Source organism: Ciconia boyciana, chromosome 4 (assembly GCF_034638445.1).
Source record: "Ciconia boyciana chromosome 4, ASM3463844v1, whole genome shotgun sequence".
NCBI lineage: Eukaryota > Metazoa > Chordata > Aves > Ciconiiformes > Ciconiidae > Ciconia > Ciconia boyciana.
The window spans coordinates 48,443,007-48,465,905 of NC_132937.1; the positions used below are offsets into that span (position 1 = coordinate 48,443,007).

The 22,899-nt window shown below is 37.6% G+C and overlaps 1 protein-coding gene across 4 annotated transcripts in view; it reads left to right on the forward strand.

The window, feature by feature from the left end:
* Positions 1–22,899, forward strand: part of UHRF2 (ubiquitin like with PHD and ring finger domains 2) — a 94,999-nt gene that overhangs the window by 7,042 nt on the left and 65,058 nt on the right. For all 4 annotated transcript variants that reach the window (XM_072858760.1, XM_072858761.1, XM_072858762.1 and 1 more), the window contains exons 2-3: positions 8,924–9,166; positions 13,415–13,677. In XM_072858760.1, the coding sequence (XP_072714861.1) occupies positions 8,924–9,166; positions 13,415–13,677 (506 nt within the window). The remainder of the gene's footprint in view (positions 1–8,923; positions 9,167–13,414; positions 13,678–22,899) is intronic.

Sequence of the window (22,899 nt, forward strand, 5' to 3'; positions counted from 1 at the left end):
TAACAGAACTTCAGGAAAAGCGTGAATTTCTTCTTAGAGAAAGCTAGTCTTGTTGATTGAGTATGAAGATGACTAATATACAGTTATCATGGTGTTTGTACTGAGATTGATGTGTAATTACAGACAGTGTCAGCAACAAGATTCTGTAATTTCTTCCTAGGTTGTGTGGCTTTGTGTAGCATGCCAGACTTTGTCTTTGTGTGGAGAGTTGAAGAATCACAGCATGTTCACAGTGTGCTGTGATCAAACTCATTGGTTGTCACTATAATTGTAGAAAAGCCTTTCTTGGATACCGGAAGCTTCCACATTCTTCCTTCTCTAGGAGTTCCTCTTGCTGTATGCTTTCTGCTGAGTACTGTGGGAGTCTCTGTAAAACCATGGTGCCTCTCTAGATTATGACTTACTGAGAGTAAGATCCAGTGTTATGACTACCTTTTTCCTTGAGTCCAGGGCAGATCATTAGCTGTTGTATAACACACATAAGCAGTCAAAAGGGAGCACACTCTCTGATATAAAGACTAATTCGTGTTACCTTGTTGATGGGATTTTTGGTGGCATAATGGTCATGTCTTCAAACATTCTTGTAGGCTGCTTTGAAATGTGACTCTTGTGGCAAAAAATAGACTGAGTCTAACTTGGACCATATTCTCCAGACACTAATAACTTGTTTGGTTACTGGTTTTTAAAATGTGATCTGCCTGTATTCCGTTCTGGAGGGATATGTATCTAGAGTCTGTCAGAGAACTTCCTTGTCCAGATGTTTCACCTATGTTTCCTGTGTTCCATTGTGATTTCATCACTCTAAAGAGTACTAAGAGAGAGTGAATAAGACATAGCAATGATTCAATGATTTTTATCTTTTTTTAATTGATGAATAAATTCTCCTTCTTGAAATGAGGGAATGATCTGCCATTTGCATCTGTTTATTTTTAACAGCAAGCTATGAAGTCCAAACTATTAAGAAATAAAAAATTAATGTGGATCTTGGAGAACAGATTGTCAGTGCTAGGGCTTTTAATGAAGCTGTGTAAATTCAAGTGCTTCTAGTGGCAAGCAAGAAACATGTTTGTAAAGTCTCAATCTGTTTCTGTTTGGTCTTTGCTTTCATTGAGGCTTTGCTACAGAGTGAAGGATGAAAAGCACTGATAAGGGTAACCTAGGGTTTTTTTGGTATTTCTCTCCAAGCAAGATTAAAGCTATTTCCCATTTAGGAAAGTAAACCTTTATTACAGTTAAGTTTTTGTATGACACTAATAGGTGTTGCTGTTTAGTTTCTATTAGGATCTTTGCCAAAAATGCCAGCAGCAATAACAGAGGGAGAGTTAGGAGGAGACATGCAGGAGTGTCAAGGTGAAAACAGTATGAAGAGGGTGTCTTTATGACTGCACAGTGTATATGCAAAAACCTTGTTTAAAATGTGGAGATAGTATAGTCAAGCCCACCCTTCAGAAACTGTATTCTGTAGACATGTGAAGAGGAGCCACTAAACCTCATGGATGTGCAGTCTTTGCTTAAAGATGTTTGGGAGTGGTTACTTGCCTTTTAATTCTCTTACTATAATGGATTATCTGAGTGGAATTTCATGTACAGGACCAGGAATATCTTTTTTGGACCCTCAACAGTTACTGACACATCACTCAAAAAATGCCACTGATAACAGCAAAACTGTCCCATGTGCAGGAAGAATATGGGATGTTTTAGTAGAATGATCTCCAGACAAAATATTTTTTGACAAAGCAGCCTGTATGGGAGCTGCAGGAAGTACTGTTGAAACTAGAGTTTCGTGAGGAGGAAGCAGATCTCCTGGAGTTGGAAATACTTTAAGACGGCATATATTAAACATTCCAATTTATATAAAGACAGTAACTTTCTTTATGTGGTTGGCTCCTAAATTCCCTTTTATTTAGCTTTTGTCTCTGTTGCAATTGAGACGACTGTACTTCCTTGGGAAATGGTCCCAATACACAGTTATTGTAAAAACCTGACCATGTGCCTACTACTCTGAATGTGGTTAATATATGGATTTAGAGATGCCAGAATCCTGAAGCATTCTTTTCAGATACCAGATGATCCAGGTGTAGGCTACAGTTTTCCATGTGGGATAAAAAATACTGTTCAGGTTCTTTTTCAGCTTTGACAGTGGAAGCAAACTGAGCACACTTTGTGAATGGCAGAAGTCCATGAGCTAAGTGTCTAATGTCGTGTACTAAAGATTATTGAAATTTTCTTGACCTGAGTTGGTCCCATTGGCCCAAAACTCACTGTTAGATATGTAAAAGCTGGTTTCGAATTTTCAGTTAGGCTTTTCATTACTAGATGCTGGTTGGAGATGTGTTTGAATGCTTCTGTAAAAATATTAAGTGGAATTCACAATTCAAACAGCCTTCTTGCAGGCAGAAAAAGTTAGGTTTGTACATCATTCTTGAGATGGAGAATACTGGAAATTGTAGAAGTCCGCTTTGCTTGCTTTCAGTGAGTACCCAGCTGGAAGTTACAGGTTCTTGATTTCTTCACACTAACTTACTGGGTAACTCCTGTAAACAGCTCTTAACCAGGTTTTTGTGTTGAACTTGAGCTTGAAGCTCTTTACACTTATGCATTTCCTGTTAAAGAAATTTGTAGGGTGCATGTAATACCTCTGCAGAATAAAAGATTGATGTCACTTAACTTTTCATGATATTACATTAACTAAAGAGCTCTTCTGCATTCATTATAGTTTCTTTCATCTTTATTGCTAGATGTAGGCACTGCTCTAGTTCTTGGAAAAGAAAACCTCAGAAGATGCTCAAAGGCACACTTCCATAAGTGATTAAAGATCTTGATTGTCAAGTGGAATGGCTGGATTAAGGTGACCCAGGAACTTACCCTCTTGGATCACACTTTAAAATAAAAGCAGTAAATAATGTGTTCCTACAAGAATGATTACGTGCTTTCTTGGGAGGTCTCTGTACACGCCATATAACGCATCATGAGTGAGCTGTGCTTCTGCTGGGACTTGTAGACAAGTTAATGTGATAGTAATTGGTGAATTACTTGTCAGGCATATTTTTTTTCCCAAGTAATGTAGTATCATACTGCACTGTGCGTGATCAGTCATGTTCGTGTAAGTGCAGCTTCTGCATGCTTTTAAAGTCATTCGTGGCTTGATATTACAAGACAGTTCTTCTAACAGTGGTAGTAGGTAGGTATCAATTCCAGTATTGCATTGCTACAGCTACTCTTGTGTAGTAGTGTAAGCACAGTGTTGTCTTACCTTTAAGTATTTATAACAAGCTTCTCTAGAAGTATTTTGAAATTGATAGTGTCTGTAACATGTGACCTATGAAAATACATTTGAAAGATGTAATGTTTCCCTGCTTATGGATATTTAGTATAGTGAAAGAGTGTTAGATACAGTAAATCTAGCTGCTCTTTAGTGTCACTTCATTCAGAATATGTTAATGAAGCCTTAAAGGCTTTTGAAGCATACCAGTCATTAAGAGGAAGAAAAACTGAAAGTGAAATCTACTGCTAAGGAAACAAATGCATCTTTTTGTAATGACAGTAGGATCAGAAGAGCTAGCAAAATTTCATAAATGAAATTGCCTGTTCAGTTATTTTTGCTTTAGTACATGTTTTAATCGCCCATTAAGAAATCATAACTGACTTGAATGAGATACAGCTTGATTATCTGGTACATGCCTGATTACTTTTGTTTCTGGGTTGCGTGTATAAAGTTGTGAATGACAAGTGTCCTTAAATGCTTAGTGAATGATTAAGTAAACATATAATGTTTCTTTCTTTTCTTTTAATACACTGTCCAGGCAAACATATTCTCAGGTATCTTTATGCAGCAGAATGGGATGAAACTGATTATATATTTATATAAGTAGCTATAGTTAGAAGCGAGCATACCATAAAGCTGACTGGGAGGCTGGTCCAGCACCTATTCCCACAAATTGCCAGACTGTTTTTGATGAAATTTTCTACCTTTCTGGGTTGAATATTTAACTTGTCTGTGAGGTTATTTGGGACTCAATTCAGTAATGCTTTCATGAATTTTGATGACATAGTAAGGCAGTGTTTGCTGGGACATAAGAGTTGTGTGTGTGAGGGGGTGTTTGTGGCAGGGTTGTTTTTTTTGTGCGGGGTTGTTCTTTGGTTTTTTTTTAGTTTTTTTCAGGGGAGGGAGGGGTGTTTGGATTTTTTTTTTGTTTTGCGGGTTTTTTTGTGTGTGTGGTTCTTTTGGGTAAGAAATACTGTATTCCAGGGTGGATTTAAACTGCTGGTTGTCTTTAGAAAGGAAGGTATCATACTTTTTCTCCTGCTGCTTGTTGATATCCGGACATAGTGATAGGTCCTGAATCTTCTACATCTGATACTGCTTTAATAATATCATTTGAAAAGTCATCTTACAGTCCCTGGCCAACCTGGAACAGAGTAGGAGATACTACTCTATCTGGAGGGACAGGTACAGTGTAAAGTGGTGTGCTGCATTACTGTTTTGTTACTGTAGTAGTGTGTGAGGTTATAGCCTTACTGGCCGAGATCCCATTGTTATATTAACATCAGGATAGTGTCAGTAATTCAAGAAACAACATCTTATCATTCTTCTCTCCTTCCGTTGTGGAATGGAGTCCTTTAAACACAGATTGTTTTCCAACTTTGTTACTCCAAGGATTTCAGTTGTCAGTGATGCATTGATGCTGGGTATGCTTGTAGAGACACACATTAGTTCTTGTAAGTCAAATAGCATGTGAACTTGATTTTAGTAGTTTAGTTTTTGTGTTTCTCTACTTTGTTCCCAGAAGCAGGCAGTGTTGCAGAGTCATTGACTTGGTCTAAATTTATGCAGTTGCTAATATTCTGGGAACGTATTTTTTGCTCACACTATAAACAGGTGCTCTTTCCCTATCACATTGCCAAACACTACATCCTGCCTCATTTGAAGTGTGATTGGAGTAATCTTACCTGTGTTACTGCGCTTTCAGACTTAAGCATGACATCACTAGTCATAGGATAGTCTATAGTAAAAATATTCCTGCAAAGAATACTGATGAAAAAAACAAAACAAAAAAACCCACAACCACTTGGGCAGAGAACAGAATGCTAATTTATTATAAATTAATACTGTAAAGTAGACAGCTTTGGAGTCACCATTTTATTCTGCTGACCATTTAGTTCATGTTCATTGAAGCTGACTTCTTTGATTCCTATGCAGGAATAGGTAGTCTGTGCATGGTGGTGGGTGTGTGCATCATTAGAGAAGATGGCTTCTTACTCAAGGCCTAGCCTGGGTATGTCTTGCTTTCTGAACATGTTAAACATACTATTCCTGGACAGATTACTTTTTTGAAGTCTTTTTTTTTTTGCCTCTTTCTCATGCTAATAGGGAGGATTCAGTTGTGGATCGAAGATACAACTTACTCTGCAGTCATAACTGATTAATAGATCAGAAAGACTAGACACGGGACAATTTTTAGTTGAGTGTTAACACTGGTTACCTAGTTATGGTAGATCATTCAGGCTGTTCAGATTTAGATCTTCACTGAATTGGCTTTAAAGTTTAAACTGCAGTGCCTCAAAATATTTTTCTGTCAGCCTGCATGTGGCATGTCCTGAGAGAAAGGGAACAATGACAGTATTTCTTTGCTCTCACCTGTGCATTGCCTACATACCTTCAGCCTACCAGGAGCAAGGTTATCCTTTTCTCTCCACTGCATTAGCTTTCAGAAGATTTTTCTCATACCATAGTATTCTAGAAATTGCACACTGGAACCTCTGCCACAGCTTGTCCAGTCCAACTGGAACAGTAAAATGGAACAGAAGTTACGTTGTCTCCAATAACATCCAACTTATTCATTATTTCAGAAGTGATCTATTTTGCAGATGCACTGCTGAATTTTTTTAAACATTTTGCAACAAAAAAATCAGTTGGTGGGGTATTGAATCTTCAGAGTGGGCCTGGAGTAGTGCTCAGAATGAGTAGCAGCTCCAGAAATGTGTCTCATCCCCCCCCCCCCTTCAAACTTGTTACTGAAAGGTGATTATTTGTGTTTGTTTTGGGTTTATTTGTACTTTGAATCTAAGAATAGCTGTTTTTAAACTTCTGTAATCTTAACAGTGAAAATACAAACTTCTTGTGGTGTGAAAAGTCCTTAAATTTGGATTGTCATAGGGCTGCAAGAACACTTCTGTCCCCTTCGTTAAAAGAGTTGTCGGAAGCATACGAAAGTATGACATGGTGGAACGGGAAAGGTTACTTAAACTTGCTTCAGTAGCTTGCTACTCAGTGTGAAGCCCTAACCTACGGGCATATGAGGCAGTGTTGGTAGTCACCTGGAGAATAACAGTTGCTGGAGATTTCCATTTTAAGACTTGTGTTCATTTAATAGTTACAGCATCAAAACCTTCAGCACAGTTTTATCTGCTGTGTTTTGAAGTGGTTTGAAAACAGTCAGCTGAACAAGGGTTGTTCCCATAGCTGTTGACCAGACACCTGGGTCAGCTTCAATTACATTGAAACGAGCTATGAGTGCTCCTGTTTACACATCCCAGCTGTGGGCAGTTATCAGCAGGAGGGAGAGTAATTTTTTTTACATGGATCTTAAATTCGCGAAAGAAGAACTGATTTTTCTTGGGTGCCAGCTTATGTCTGTAACTGTCCTCTGCCCTTTAGAGTTGTTTTGAAAAAGCAGAGGGGATGGAGGAAGAAATGCGCGTTCCACTTTTGTCTATCCTGAGATCATTTGAATGTTACAGAAAACTTTATTAGTGAGAAGCTGGAAAATCCCTTCCCACTTCTTTATTTTTTTTCTGTTCCTTCTGTTGCCTTGCTGGAAAATAACTCCCGAAACACACAGAGTATGTTTAGAGAGGAGACATTGCTTTATTCTGCGCAGGGTGCAAGGTGGAATATTTCCACAAATCGAGCACACCTATTGCAATTCTTTTTCAGTATTTATACATAAAAGTTAACGCCCCGCATCTATCTAATACATAATCATTAGACTGACTAATCATCCTCTTCTTCCATTGGTCCTTATTTTCTCTGCTTCGATTTCAAGTCACAGTATGATTTTAATTCAGTGCACATGCTCAGAAGGAGTGGGTGGCGCAGTCCTTTCGTCCCCCAGTTGGGTCGGTGGTTGTGATCTCCCCCTGCTGCCTTTACCTTTCCCCTAGTTACTGTGATTCCTGTTGTTTTCATGGTTGTTGTGGTGTCCTTTTATCTTTACGGCTCTCCCGGTAAGAGGATGTTCCCGTTATTGGTCTTTGAAGGGTTACAGCTTTGCATTCTTTTAGGACAAACATATGCTTGTTAGTAAAATATGCACTGCCTGTACTCTCTTATCTAACTTAGGCATTATCTATTACCTTGAAGATTCTACAGTTCTCACAGTCTCATATGCTAGTTTCTATTTCTAACTATGATCCCTTCTTAGCTACTAATAACTCTTATACTATTTCTATTCTATTCTAAAATATATACACATATATACACAATTCAAGGTGACACTTCCTGCTCCCTACTTTTTCTTGTGTATTGATACTGCCCGTAAGCTCATGAAAACAGATCTGTTTGAAAAGATTCCTGAAACAGTGATGTTGAAAATAGCACCTATTTTGCAAAAAGGTCAGGTAATTTTTTGTTGCAAAAGTAGCTTGGAAACAGGTGGGAGTTTTTTAGTCATGCACGTTTTTCTCCCACTGCAACATGAAGTAAAATGTAACTAATCAAATTCTAGTTTTGATGTCCCAAAGTAATGCATTATACTTTTAGGTAAATTAAATCTCTGCCTTAAAGATGCTGTGGGTCATTAAGAGTGTTTACCTGGGCACAGCAGCAGTGGTCACTAATCCCTGTTTCTTCTCTCCTAGCATACAACTTGGTGTTTTTTTGGTGTGAGCTTCTTAGCTTAATTGTAGGTAGGTGAGATCATCAGGTAAAATAAAGATAGTAACAGGTATCTTAAAGCTGTGCAGAGTGGGGCCCAAAATAAAGTTTAGTAACTGTGTGCTGTATATGATTAAAAAGTCTACTTCTATTTATATTCTGGTGTTCTTCAGGATCTGATTGCATCTGGTATATGGGGGGGCCTGATGTACCAAGTTATTTGAGGGAGTGCTACACAGTGCATGTTTCTTCAGTTTTATAATGGCTTTTAAACTGACCAGTTAAAAGACTTACTTTCGGTGAATAATCTTGTTTTGATCTTGGGGCAGGGGGCTGGGGAATGGGGAACCTGGCTAAATCTGGAATAAAAATGTTTTTGAATGCTCTCAATTTAGGAGATTTCCCTTTATAAACTTGAAGGCCCAGTACATATTTTTGGTGTTCCTTCCCTTTAAGTGTAGTTGCTTTTGCATGGTACTTTCAGGTCTTACAGTTTTGAAAAGTAAATGGATGTGTATGAGGTTTTTTTATGTCTAGATGTTTTATTTAGGAAATAGTTTGTAAAATATTAGGGAAATATCAGGTAGTGCCTTGTTTTCTAGAAAAGATTGAGGAAGAGCGAGTTGTGAAATTATGTAGCTGTAATGTACGCCACACAATGATGGTTAATTTAAAATTCTCACATGTATTTATAGTTGCTGCGTACGTCATGTAAGTGGCAGCATAGATCCCACCTGTTTTTTGATTTAGAAAATCACTGCATTTGTTGCACTGTATGGATGTTGATCCATAATTAAAAGGTCCAAAGTCTGTAAAGATGTCTGCTTCTAATTTAAAGCCTTTCAGTGATTTTTCATTGGATGAAATCATGGCTGCAGGTAACTTGATAAGAGTTTGTTTTTGCATATAAAGTAATAGATTTTTATTTACCTGAAATAGATGGCTTGCCTCTTCTGGTCTATACAATTATTGTCTGTAAAAGCAAGATTTGGAAACTACTTATGTACCTCAAGGTAGAATTTTACAAGTATACCTTTCTTTTGACAGCTAGAAGATGGACACACTTTATTTGACTACAATGTTGGACTAAATGACATAGTTCAGCTTTTGATACGTTCTGAATCTGAAGCTCCTACCACTGTGTCTGTGACAGATCAGGATGGAGAAGGCAATCCCTGTGCTGTTTCCAACTGCAAGAACAAAGTGAAAAAAACAAATAGTGGATCACCCAGTCAGCCATCTACATCATCTCGCTCATTTCTCATTGATCCTGGCATTGGATTGTACAAGGTATATACAAACTTTAAAAGCTGGAAACTTGCCTTACACTTGTGGGTTTAACTTTATTGTTTAAAAAGTTTATTGCTTTATTGTATAAAAGTGTGTATCGTAGTTGCTTTCTTTCCTGATTTGACATAATTCCCCAGTTTGACATAAGTCAAATTAACTTCATTTAAGCTGACTCTTGCAGAGTTATGAAAGTGTCTCTGTACCAGGCTCACTGGTGTTGCAGGTTTTAGCTCATAAAGTCTGACACATTGTGTTCTCCAAAAAGTTTAGAGTACCTGTTCACAGAAGTACTGTTCACAGAAGAAGCTGATAAAATCATCTGTGGAAAAGTGTAGCTTTTCCCCTACTTAATTTTTTCAAGCTTGCCAAATATTTATTTTAAAACTGTTTCAGTACTGCATTAGAGCTAGATAAACTATGAAAATACACAATTTCTTTAAATTGTACGTGATGTAATGATTGTTGTTTTATTATAGGTTTTTAGGAATCACATATATCATACTCATTGTTAGTTTTGTACCTCATTGAATTTTTCGATATTGTCATGTGGGATTACGTCAGAGTACCAGAAGTTTAATTTAAATAGAAAATGGGCAGTTTCCAGATTGCTAGCTCATTGGATATTTAGTAGGATGTGTACATATAGGGAATGGTAGCATTTTACCTCCTGTTCGGATGTTTCTCTTAGATAAGAAATATCCATAACAGTAATTCTTTTGATGGAAAATGTCTAAAACTACAGAGAGGGAGAAGGAGGTTGAGGCTGCTATATGTGTACAAGTTAATTTCAGTTACAGGAACGCTGTTATTTAGACCTGTCATCCTGATGGGAAGCTGTATTAGTTTCATGTAGACTGTTACTTAATGTTTCAGGTATGAAGGACAAGTGGTAAGTTACTTACTCTCTGTTCCTGTAGCATTCTGTGCAGTGAGTTTTATTCATTCTCTGAGGAATCAGGGAGTGAAAAAATCAGGAGCTTTAATATGGAGGCACAAGCTTGTGTGCTTCCTTTTTTTCCTCTTATCTCCATTTATTACTGGGAAAAAATGCAGTTCTTAATTTCTGATGCTTTACAATTAATCAATGAGTGTAAAAGGTAATACGAGAGAGGATGGGGAGAATAGTGGGGAGATGGGGATGCAGAAGATCAGTTGATCAAAGGAGAGTATTAAAAAGTGTATTTTCAAGAATGCTAAAAATTATGTCAGGTAGTCTCTTAGCTGTTTTTTTCAGGATGAAAGCAGAAAATAGAACAGGGAATGGTGATACTGGCAAACATACTCAAGGAAACCTGTTCTCTTGAGTCAGCTGGAGCTTTTGCGATCTGTAACACTAGGGACCTAACAATTTATCCTTCATTATCTGTGAATTGATTACGTTTTCAGCCAGCTGTATGTTTTTAATAAATATAGAGAAAAATAAGGGTACAGCCATTGCATTCTTTGCTATTTGTAGATGACAGTAGGAACGTATAGAGGATTTCTACTTACAGAATCAGGAAACTTTTAAGAATATATTTTGAGCCAATAATGTAATTCAAAAGTAGTAAACTTGTTTAATGAAAGTCGATAAAAAAGGCCATAAACTAAGCTATGTTAGTTGTCTAAATAGATGGATGTATTTAATTATTTTGCATTTTGTGTGTTTGTCAAACAATAAGGAATTGTCTAGTTAGAGGAAGGAATAGTTTGTTACAATTTTTTGTCTGAGGAAAGTCCTGTGCCTCACTGAATCTGCATCCAGAGCTAGACTCAACAAGATACCTGTTACTTACTCCACGTTATAATAGTCTCAGCCTATGTGCCCTCCTTTCTCATTCTGATTTCAACTACCAAAAGGAAAGGTAGCCAATATGGAACCTGTAATTAAAAAAAAAAAAGTGGTAAAGTTGATATTGGAAATAATAGTTAATAATTAAATCATTGTTAGATGGTTAAAATAGTGATTTAAACATAGTTCATCTGTGTGGTCGTTGTATATTATGTAAATCAAAATGCTTTAGCTTGTTTTATTTTCCAGTTGTACCTGACAGCTGATATTTACATGAGCTCTGAAGGACTAGTAGTGGGTGGAATTATGTTCAACTCCTGTTCCTTGTTATGAAGACTGAAAATTGTTAGTGGTGCCTGCTTTAAGAACTGGGGGTCCATCCCAAGATGGACTCAGCATGTGTGAAGGACACCGCCTTGGCTAAGCAAGGTACCTATGGCTGGTCTCCAATGCCAGAAGGAGGAATACAAGACAGGTTACAAGAGAGGAGTTACAGTAGCACTGGTTGGGCATGCAGGAATGATGTTAGAAAAACCAGAGCTCATTCAGAAGCGTGTGCATGTTTCCCCTTCTGATTTTCACACAGTCTTCATAACTTTTCATCCAAAAATCTCTGGCTGTTGTGAAAACATTTTAGCAGAGAACTCTAACTTGGAATAAAAACAACACAAGCTGAATCTGTAATTAAAATCAGTATTTGTTTAATACTGTTCACAAAAAGCTACTAATAACCCAGTTCTTAAATCAGACACCACTAACATAAAATAATTGTCTGATGTTCCTCAGTAATCTGTGCTAATAATTATTTGCCCTTACTGTTTGCAAGGGTGGGAAGTCTGTTGGGTAAGTATGCACAGCAAATCATGGAAGGATGCATCGGAGAGGGATGATTAAGGGAGTTTGCACTGATTTTTTTTTTTAATTTTACTTCAGTTTTTTTGTTCTGAATCTGATTATGATTTTTAACTTGGCTAATGTGGCTTCTCTGGCGCTTTCATAACTGGTTGCAAGAAGTAGCAGCAGATAGGGGGATCCACTCAACTCTGTGTGTGTGTGTCTCAGCTGTGTTTTTGAGAGGAGGAAGTAAAGAGGCACTTTGAGCTAAAAGCAATTCAAATGCGTAAGGTTGTGTAGGGATGCCTTCATGAGGATTCCTTCTAGAAGTACCAGAATCCACTGTATATGTTTAAAATAGATTGACAGATTTAAAATGAGGCTGTCCTTCTCTGATTTGTTTATTATGTGGCTGAGATTTTCATCCTGGTAAAAAGCTATACTTTGAATAGTGTAGGTTGTAAGGATAAAAATAAAATACATGTTGGTATTTTACATGGGAGGAAAAATAAAGGATTAGAGTTTTGGAGGTCACTTTAAGAATGTGAATGAAAACAGCAAAATAAGAAGTTTTGCTTTCTTGGGATAAACTTCTTAGCTCAGACTGCTGTCAGCTGTACTTCCAGATACGTAAGGACTGCTTCACTCTAAATACGAAAGGTTACTGAGCATGTTTTTTGGCTTGCTCCTGTGAAAATACAGTAAGATTGTTCAGTTTATAGAAACTAACCTTTAGGGTTAGTAAGAGTGAGTATCTGTTTGCCGCTATGTTGGCACTTGACAAAGGCTGTAGCTTAAACCATATATATACATATATAATAGGTATGTATGTATCTCATTGTTTATTATAGATGTTTTCTATGGTATGGCTGTGCAGTAGTTCTGTTGTAATAATTTTTTTATACTTGCGGTACTGTTGATGAAGTGTTCCTTAAATCTTTTTTTTTTTCAATGTTCTCAGTATTATTAAAGGAACATCAACTTAATTAGCTGAAGACTTGAGAAAATGAAGCATGATTTAAAATAGTAAAGTGGTTTTGTTGCTTAATACCAGTATTATTGTGAACACAGAAGGGAGAAATTCTGGGAGATAGTTCCATTTCTTACAGTCATAAAATTTTGGACTTGTTAGACTTGTTTCCTCCCTCTCTCTTGTTGAGTCTTGAAGGGTTAAAAAAAATCTTGTAGGCCAGAAGGATAGAAGGTTAAATAATGATTCCAAGTTGGAGGCTCAGGAAAGTTGTTAAACCCCTTGGTTGTCAGCTAGTCTTTTAATGTTGTGTATGCTTATTTTAGCCATAAAGAACGATCGGGGAAGCAAGAGGAAGGGATAATGAAAAAGACTAAGCTAATTTTCAGGTTTGGAGGAGAAAAAAACCCCAGAAATTTAGCCTTGCTTTTTAAAAATTACATACAGATTATATTCATACTAGATCTTAATGAGGGAAGAGTAATAAAATACTGAAAGTGCAATGTATTCATGACTGTATGTTACTTAAACTTGCTCAAGCTCAACTAGTTACCAGAGTTGATTGTTTTACTGTTAAAGTTAGGTGGTAGCATAGCAAGTTGTCTTATTTATTTTTTTCTGAACTGGGATTATATCAAATAAGTATAAATTCATTATTGAATTTTCCTTTTAGATAAACGAACTGGTGGATGCCCGTGATGTCAGCATTGGAGCCTGGTTTGAAGCTCATATAGAAAATGTTACCCGAGCAACAAAGGGACATAAGAATGGTAAAGCTCAAGGAAAGAGTGGTAACACTTACAGAAGGACTAATGGAAACTTAAGTCAAGATCATTCTAGAGAAAATGCAAATAATTTGGACAGTACACCATCCACATCTTATTCAGACTGTATGGACACTGATGAAGAAGCTATTTATCATATCAAGTACGATGAGTAAGTGCTCCTGATACTATTTTGAGGACATCACATATTGTTATTTGGTTTGTATAAACCAAGAATTTCTCGAAGAAGCTTGGAATCAAAGAAAGCAAGTTCAATATTGCAACCAAGAAAAAAAATATTAAAAAATTTATCACACTTTTCAGTTGGATATAGTGAATCCATTGGGAGTAATGATATTTTTTCATGCCTAAACACTTGTCAAGTATTAATTTCTTTGTCTTTATGGAACTTAAAATCCATCTTTCTTATAGTTTATTTTTCTTACATAATTGAATTTTTGCTGTGGGTTTTTCCAAGTAAAGTATTGTTTTAATTTTTTTAAATTATTCCCTGTGTATTTTCAGTTTCTCTCATTGGAGCTGAAGGATAACTCTCATGAGAGCAAATTTTGTTACTTGATTTGGATCAATTTTATTCCAAATAGAACAACTGTGCACAAAATTGCAGGTCTGCATTTACAGTAAGGGTTTATTATAGAGAACTTTGTGACTGAGGGCATGAAATTGATTCTGAACTGGAGAGAGGGCGTTAAGGGCAGATTGTGGGGTTTTTTCTGTTTGTTTGTTTCTGTAGTAAAAGCAAATTCCAGAGCCTGCAGTGTGTGGGTGGGAAACTCTGAGTTTGGAGGGATTTCTTATTTATGAACAGGTTTTGCACCACTTCATTTGCTTGAGAAATTGGTCTGGATTTTTTTTTAATAACATCTGTTAAAGCATTAAGTTAAGATTCTAAATTAATAAAACTTTAAATGAGTTGAGGATCTTTAATTTTCAGTATTGAGATTATTAAAAATCCTGTAGTTTATGCAATTTAAGGTAAAAGGATGCAAAGTATATTCAGTATTAACTAAATGTAGGTTTCAAAAATACATTTTTTAGAGCAGCTATTTCAACTTTAGTTATTTTAATATGTAACTGTCAATCTGACTTACATAGAGCACTTTTTTGTTGCTCTTACTAGTAGCAGATATAACTTAATGCACTTTTAAAACTCCATGTTGAGTTCAGGTTCTGTATCTGCAACTGTTTAAGTTTTCTACTTAAAATGTTAGTGGACGTAGAAATGTAAATATTTCACTGAATATTGGAAGAAATACATGGAAATAACTTAGTCAACCACTATGATCAAAATGAAAATATTTTCTCTTGAAATTACATGTCTATTGTGGTGTGATTTCAAAGACCTGGCTTTAAGATTACCTGATTTTACAATATTGTGGATGTATGTAAGTTAGCCATGGGCATACATTTCTGAGAAACAGTATTTGTAACTGTTGCAGTGAAATTATGTTCCTTTTTTGTAGATACTGTTGTTTTTCATGAGTTAAAAGTACAGAAGTAGAAAATGTTTCACAACAGGTCTGATTTTTGTTTGGCGTATTCATACTAAAGAAAAAAGAAGATTGACCTATTTATGTGTAATTCAGGATCTAGCTGTTTCAGCAGGTGGAGACAGTCTTTTTACTCCTTACTATAAGATTATGTATAGTAGTTAGCCAACAAAATTAGGTAAACACAGAAACATAATGTTGCAAGGTAGTTATTGAGTGACAGTTACTTAACTGATCAGTTTAAGGTTTTGGAAGTTTGAGCTTTTGGAAAGAAAAAGCTATTGGAAGTCTTTCTAGAAAGTGATGCTTGTACATTTATCAGCGATTGGGTTTTTTTATGAATGTTACTGACCTTTGTTAGAAATCTTCCAATGTCTCACTTTTTAGTGTTACCTAACATGCATACTCATATGGTAGCTATGTGTGCACTCATACCTCTTTGTTTTCATACATTAGTGTTTACCTCTTTGGTGTCTGTAGACCACATATGTGTCCTGCGACCTATATGCTTGGCGTGGATAAATAGGAGGTCATGGTGTGCTTTGCCACACAGTCGTTCTCTGCTCCAGAAATTTTCATCTAATTTATCTCCTCACTCCTGTTCTTCAAGGTTCATATTTTACTGTTAGTAATTCTGCACAGTTATGTGTTTCTGGGTGTTTTGCTCTTTAGGTTTGGCCTGTGCATTTTGCTGCCAGATGTACTTGGCATTCTCTGGTCTGTCCTTGCTGTGTTGTTTTGGAGAAGCTCTTTTCCCTTGTATCTCCTGAAGATGATAATTCTCTTGGGTGCCATAATTTCAGCTACACCTTGCCTACAACAGGTATATTCTTACAAGACATGAAAACACTTGCCATTATCTGAAACAGAAGAAAAATGGCTTACAAATGGATAACATAAGCCTGGTGCCTGTAAAGGCATCAAAATTACTTGAATACATTGGAAGGACTATGTGTCAGAGGTGGACACAGGTCCACAACTTCTCAAATAGTCACTGATGCTCAGTTTCCAGACTGGTTCTTCCTCTCTGCCTGTTATATCCTTCCAGTTTGGAAAAAAATTCACCAAAAATAAGGTTATAGCTGAGGGATAGGTCACCTGTAGTGCATTGAATTGGTCTTCTGCAGCCCCCTTGACGCTGATCCAAGGCTTCATTGTGATTAACAGTAAATATTCTTTCCTGTACCACGTCTTGCAATGTCCTTTCCTCCCCCTGCCCCGATGGCTGGAACCAGTAACACTAATAGCGATGGTTATGTAGGAGATACTGGAATTGTGTGCAATCCCATCTCAGGACCATGTCTTCCATCATCATCGGCCCAGTTCTTGCAGCAAAGTCCTCTAGGGCAGGACTGTCTTGCCTCGCTGTCTCCAAAACACACAGATCCACATCTTGACTGAGGTGAAGGCCTGGAACTGTTCTTTCCTTTGTTTTCTTAGCTGTCCCATGGGTATTCACACTGTATTCATAGATTCAGGACTGAGTTATGTGTAGCTGCGAATTTTGTTGAAAAGTGAAGCTTCACCTCCATAATTTTCTCTTAGACTGTGCTTGTCAGGAAAGTTCAACCTTTAGCCTTAATTGTCTTACTAATTTACACTGGAGCACACTTCTCTCTACTTTTAAGTTTTTTTTGGGGGGTGGTAAGAAAATCTGTCAAAGAATATGAAGAACTAATTAAGAATTTTCATCCAAAATGTGTCCAGAAATTGTGGTGTGTTTACCTTGCCTCCACCAGTTTCAGTGAGGGATAATCCTGCCCTAGCCAGTGGTTCTACATAGTCCTGTGGCTGTGCATCGAGGAGGCTGGGTCTGTACTGGCTTGCTTCTGTGTTCCACACCTGATTCTTGGCAAGTAGTTAGAACAGCATCAACAGATCTGATGTTCATCTGGCTTTGGTTTTCTAGCTGGAAACACTTGACAGTCCCATCAAATGAAGAATTCAATCGATCATTAATTCTTTCTCAACAAGATAACTTTTAGACCACTATGTTCTCCTAAGCACAGCTGTTCTTGAAGGATGAAGCAGGACTTGTCCTTCCCTTAAGTGAGAAAGCTGGTTTTAGCAGTGGTGCTGCTAGATTTACATATCACAAGTCCTGTGCAAAACTTAAACACATTGTTTTGCAGTTTTTTAGGTTTGGTAAAACCCACTTTCTTCTAATCCTTCATTTCAGAAGTGTGTGCCTCCTCTGAGAAGCTGAGTTTTCATTTGTTCCTCTCTTCTTTCCACTTCTTGTTTAAATAGTGTAGTTACAGTGAATGTGAAGGGGAAAAAATATGGGAGAGCTCTTCTAGCAAAGAGTATGATTAAGAGAAATTAACCTTTCTGGGCAAGAGCTTAGTTACAGGAATTTCAAAGGTGTAACTACCTTATGGCTAAACAGAGCTCTCCTACCAGCTATGACTGCTACAGATAGGAGGTACTACCTATCCCTCCTTTATTTTGTAGGGAACAGGATAGCTGAGTTAGTTTTGTTGTTGTGGTTTCCCTTTCCCTTCCCCGCACCTCCTCCTCTCCCCCCCGCCCCTATCCCCAAGGCTGTATGCCTAGACTTTAATGAAATTGCTGCAGTATTTGTAAGACCTGCATATTTCTGCAGAGAGATGATTCTGCTTATAGAAAACATAGTGCCATTTGGAGGAACAGAACTTCTCAGTTCCAGATTAAACTGGAGTCACAGTTCTTGGTAAGCTCAAAGGTTTAAAAGGCTTGTGGTGCTTGTTTAAGAGCCCTATCTTCATCAGTGAGGAAGAGACCAAAGTATCAGTTCTATCAATGCTGACCTTCGGTCAGTACCAACTCTCTTGGCATCCAGTTGTGGCTATATAGCTTTGGCCTGATAGTCCATCTTCTGCATTCAGTTTCTGAATGTAGCCTTTTCTCTGGAGGCAGCATTGTTTACAGGTGTGTTCCTATTTCTACCAGTGTTGTCTTCCTCCCCTTCTGCCACTTTATTCACTGTATTTCCATTTCACCTTTTCATTTGTTGGTATCACAAAGAGCCATTAAAGACTTCGAAGTCAAGGGTGTGGTATCAAGTTTCCTACACTGCTATCATACATTTCTTCCTTCGGCTCCATGTAACTGTCTTTTAATACAGAAGAAGATGTGAACCTGTCTTGAACAGAAGAAAGCTGAATCCTTATTTGAAAGGACTCATGAGGAATCCAGTTGACTGAGATAACTGTAGGTAGAGTCTCCACCACAGCTTGCTTAAGAATCGCTTCTAAATCAGGAGCAGGACACTTCAGTAGCTTAATGTGGCACCATAAGGACATGCCTTAGAGTGTTGTGTCATACAGAAGTTTGCCCTCTTGTCTTAACTTACTCTATTTCATATTTGTTGCTTGTGCTGCACTGGATATAGTCTACTTTGTTTCAGGGAGACGGTTCTCTCACTCTGTGAGTGTTAGCTTCTTGATGGTTAGCTCTTCCCTGAAGTAGTGGAAAGACTTACTGATTTACAAACAGATGCTGTCTTTTCCTTCCTTGTCCTGTTTAAGTCATTTGTAATGAAGGCCTTCCATTTAAGAAGGCTCTCAATGGCAGTCACGGGAAGGCTGGATGTTTCTGCAGCCTGAGAAATGTCAGTATGCCTACCTATATGCAAGTATAGATTTAGTATGGTTCAAGTGTAGGTAACTTTTTTTTCAGGCCCATCATGTTTGGCTGATGATACCCCTCTCGGGTTTTATATCGATCAACAGAGAAGTTTAGTTTAAACCTTGAGCTAATATCTGCATGATGTGTCATAAAGTACTCCGTGGTTATTTATTCTAGGGAACCAGTTACTTTAGCAAGAGAGATCATCTATTTACTTCATGCTTAATATGACCTCTGGAGTGAGGCGGAACCCTTTCAGATCTGGAAGTAGTCTGAGGTGTCTCTGTTTCTCAGGCCAAGAGATTATAGTCAAGTCTGTGTCTGTTCTGTGTAGGATGTGCGTTGGATGTCCTTATGATCGATAAGAATTTACGTGGATGTCTTTTCTTCGATGCTGTAAAGAGCCTGTCTGAAAAACAGTGTGAGGTAGGATGCACTATAAGTGAGTTACATGCCCAGCCTGATTCTGGCAATTTAGGTAGCCAGATGGCCGTTACTAGTCGTGAGGATTCCTAAAAGCTTTACCAAGTTCCTGGATCTGTGCAGGCAGAAGTTAAGAGTATTTCTAAGAGTAGATTTATTAAGAGTAAAATTCCACCCCCCCCCCACCCCCCCCCCCCTGGTTCTTAATGTTTCATTTTACTAGAATAGACTTTGGTGGTGGTGAAAGGGAAGACTTTAACTTGATGGACTTAACTTTCCAAGTATATTAGGGTTCTTGTTGTCCATTACTGTCCCTCTTCAAAGAGAAGCTCTTTGGTTGACACTTCTGTTTGTCTGATGCATCTTGAGGATTATTACATTAGTCCTTGCTTCCATATCAGTACATGATCTTCCAGTGGGTTTCCCAGGCTTCTCTCCTTACACTTTACTAAACTTAGTGTTTCTTCTGGGTTTGAGAATGCTGCAGTCTCTGAGGGATCTTCATCATTAATGGAGTAGAAAACTGATAGTTGATATTAATCTTCAGAGCCTGTGGCAATCAGCTTGCTACTTCTGTTCAGCAAGATGACTTTCATGATTTCTCTCACTTCTACAGGGAGAACGACAGCCTGCATGTGGGTTTCAGTTTTTTGAGGTTTTTTTAATGTTATAAGGTTTCTTTTGGAGCCTCGTTTAGGTTTTGACTTAAACTAAGATTCAACCTGCTTCTGATTTTGGTTAGAAAACTAGTTTTCCTGTATTATTCTTAAATTGCATAGCTTTTCCTAAGTTGGACAGAACAGGCATTGTCCAACTTACTTGGGACTAATTACTTCAGATGGTCCCTATGTCTTTTTGCTGTTAGCTGGAAGATTAAAGGATACAGTGATCTTAGAGATGGTCTCAGTGGATGCTGGTACTTTGAAAATATGTTGCAAGACTACTAAGGCAGAGCTTAAGTTGTAGTCTACTTTTAACTCTGGCTTTATTAAAGAATGCCACCATTCTGGATATCTGTAGAATATTAGTACTGGCTATTACATGTGTTTAGAAACTATGCTGTCCTTGGATGCGATCCTACAGTAATTACTGTGTAATGAAGAAATTGTAAACCCACTCTATGTAAACTGTGGGTGTGGGGAGCTACTGACTGAGCCTGTAGACTGATGTGTAGGTAGTTAGGAGGAGTACTTAAGAGCAACTCGTTTCTCTGAGGTATCATTTCCATGTGCATGTTTATAATTTATCTATCCTGGAGCTTGTATGCTGTTGGGGTTTTGAAGTTGAGTAGAACCAACAGATGTTTTGTGCAGACAAAACAGTCAGCTCTGAAGGGATGAATGTTGTTGCACATAGCCTGGCAAAGCATGCATGATCATGAATGTGGCTTTCCTAGGGTGATGTTCTCATTTGGACTCTGGGTATGCTGACCCTTGTTTCTTGTAGAGAACTCAGTTACGTAGTTGCTGCTAGTGTTGCATTCGCCCAGACTCCCTGTACCAAAAATATAGGGTGGGAGGAATTGGAAGAGGAGAATGTGTGCAGATCTATACCTGTTACAGGACAATTTTGTTTACAGAATAAACCTGGGTAATGCATTTCTAAGAAATAAAATTACTGATGGGTAGTTGATTTCATTCTTCAGCATGAAGAATTAAGAACAGAGTTAATTTTCCTCAGTATCTAGTAAGGCATCTGTTCTTACTGGTTCTGTCCTTAAGTTGCTGATGCTGTTGCATCTACATAAAGAGCTTGTGTTGATGTACTATATATGCTTTTATCAAATATTATTACTAGTTAGGACCTGTAGACCTCAAGAATAAATTCACTTACTGTTATGCTAAACTTCTTAGAACCATTTAACAGCAAGACATTCCTTACCCCAAAGAGATTACAGCCTGCTTTGAAGGTAAATGCACATAAGAATATGCCATTACCGCACCTGTAAGCCTCAGTCAGTACCTCTCTTGTTAGCCAGTTAGTCTTCCATAAGCTGTGTAAAATGTCATAAAAATTATTGTGGAAAATACCACAGTAATTTTAGACCCTCAGATCATAAATGGAATCCAGGAAAAGATCAGTGTATGTGGTAGCTTGTAATAAAAGGGGACTGATCCGGGACACCTGTTGGACTCCTGTGTTCCTAAGTGTAAATTGAACTAATTCAGTTGTATCAGTCTGTCAGTGGTAGCTTTCACTTTGAGATGGAAGGTTTGCTGTTAAACACTACTAAAATGCATTGACCCGTCAACTCAGTACTGCTGTGTTTTCATTTTTGTTTCTGCTTCTGCCTGAGAAACATTTGTAAGATTGGCTGTCTTTTTTACCATTTTAAGCTTAATTTGCTTCTGCCTCTGAGGTGTTTGAGTCATGTTAGGGGCATAGGTGCCTCATGCTAGCTGAAAGAGATACAAAAATAGGAACTTGGGCAACAAACTTTATTTGGACAGATGGGTAACAGTGCAAGATGAAAAAACAGTTTAGGAGGAAAAAAGTTGGGAGGGATCCTACATGAAATATATATATATTTTTTTAAAATGTTTGTTCATTCCCCAGATCTCATCCTGCTCAAATGAAAAACATTTACTCCTGTATTATGTCATGTTGTAGGATCTTTGAAAAGTCTTTAAGTGCAGGAGGAGAAAGTCTTCAAGTACACGGGGAGTTCTCATTGTCAAGAAGATTACTTTTTTATTTAAAACTTTCTTGCACATCTATTCTATTTATTCAGGACTGTTTAGGGTTGCAGACAGTAAGAGAAGCTCACCTTGAAAGTGGTGTGAGGAGAAACAGCTCCCAATGAAGGCTAAAGGTATTACTGATCCTCCTTTTTATAAAGGGAGGAGACAAAATAAAATCTATAAGGTATTTTGTTTGAAAGACTGTGATAGCCTAGTACTCTAAAATGCTCTGTCCTGCTCTAGCCATTATCCTTACCAAGTCTTAGCTGTTTCAGGTGAGTTTCATTTGTCATTTGTAGTCCAGACTGTCATTAACCTTTGAAAATGAATAACCATTAACCATGTTAAGAAAATTATGATTTCACTGTGTTGCCATAGAGGTCAAAAACTTTAGTCATCCTGTGTGCTGCGTAAGTAACATGCAAGACACAGGCTGGTAGTTGGAGGGCACAGAATCTTTTGAGGAAATGAGAAGAAAAGTTCTAAGTACTAGCTGGTCAAGAAAAATAATCACGTTCTCCTTGAAAGAGTATCCTTAGCTGAAGAGATTGTCAAGAGGATGATAGTCTTAAACTTGCTATTCCTTTCTCAAGGAATGGTTTGAAGATTAGACTTGCTTAATAGGTGTACTTTTCAGAATATTTTTGATGTGAATTGTTCAAATAAAGGTAGTAGGCTGGGATTTAATAGAATGTACCTGGGAATTTACACAGGTGGCACTGTTGATAAATTGATTTTGGAGACTGAGAGACATTATGAGTCATTGTCAGATGAGGTGGTCATTGTCAGATGAGGTGGCCACTGCTTCTTCCTCTTACCTTCCCAACTATGTACTTCTGATAGTTAAGCTGCGTTGAATTCGGTGGTTGTGTGGCTGTAAAGTGAAGTGTTCTTGCTTCCTAATATATCTAAAAACTAATGTTCACTAAGTGAATATTACTGGTTTTTATGTCACTGATCCAATCAAATGAATTTGTGCAGTGGCTGCACAGTGGGGGCAGAACAAGGGAGAGAATCACTGCTGCTTTGAGAGGTAGCTGCTTTGAGCAGCATTAGTGAAAGTAGTAGGTGATGCAAACAGTTCTGTTTTGTCTTCTGTGAAGAAATGCCAAAATACATCCCCTTGCACACAATGTATTTCTCAAATAACCCTTGTAAACATGTTTAACT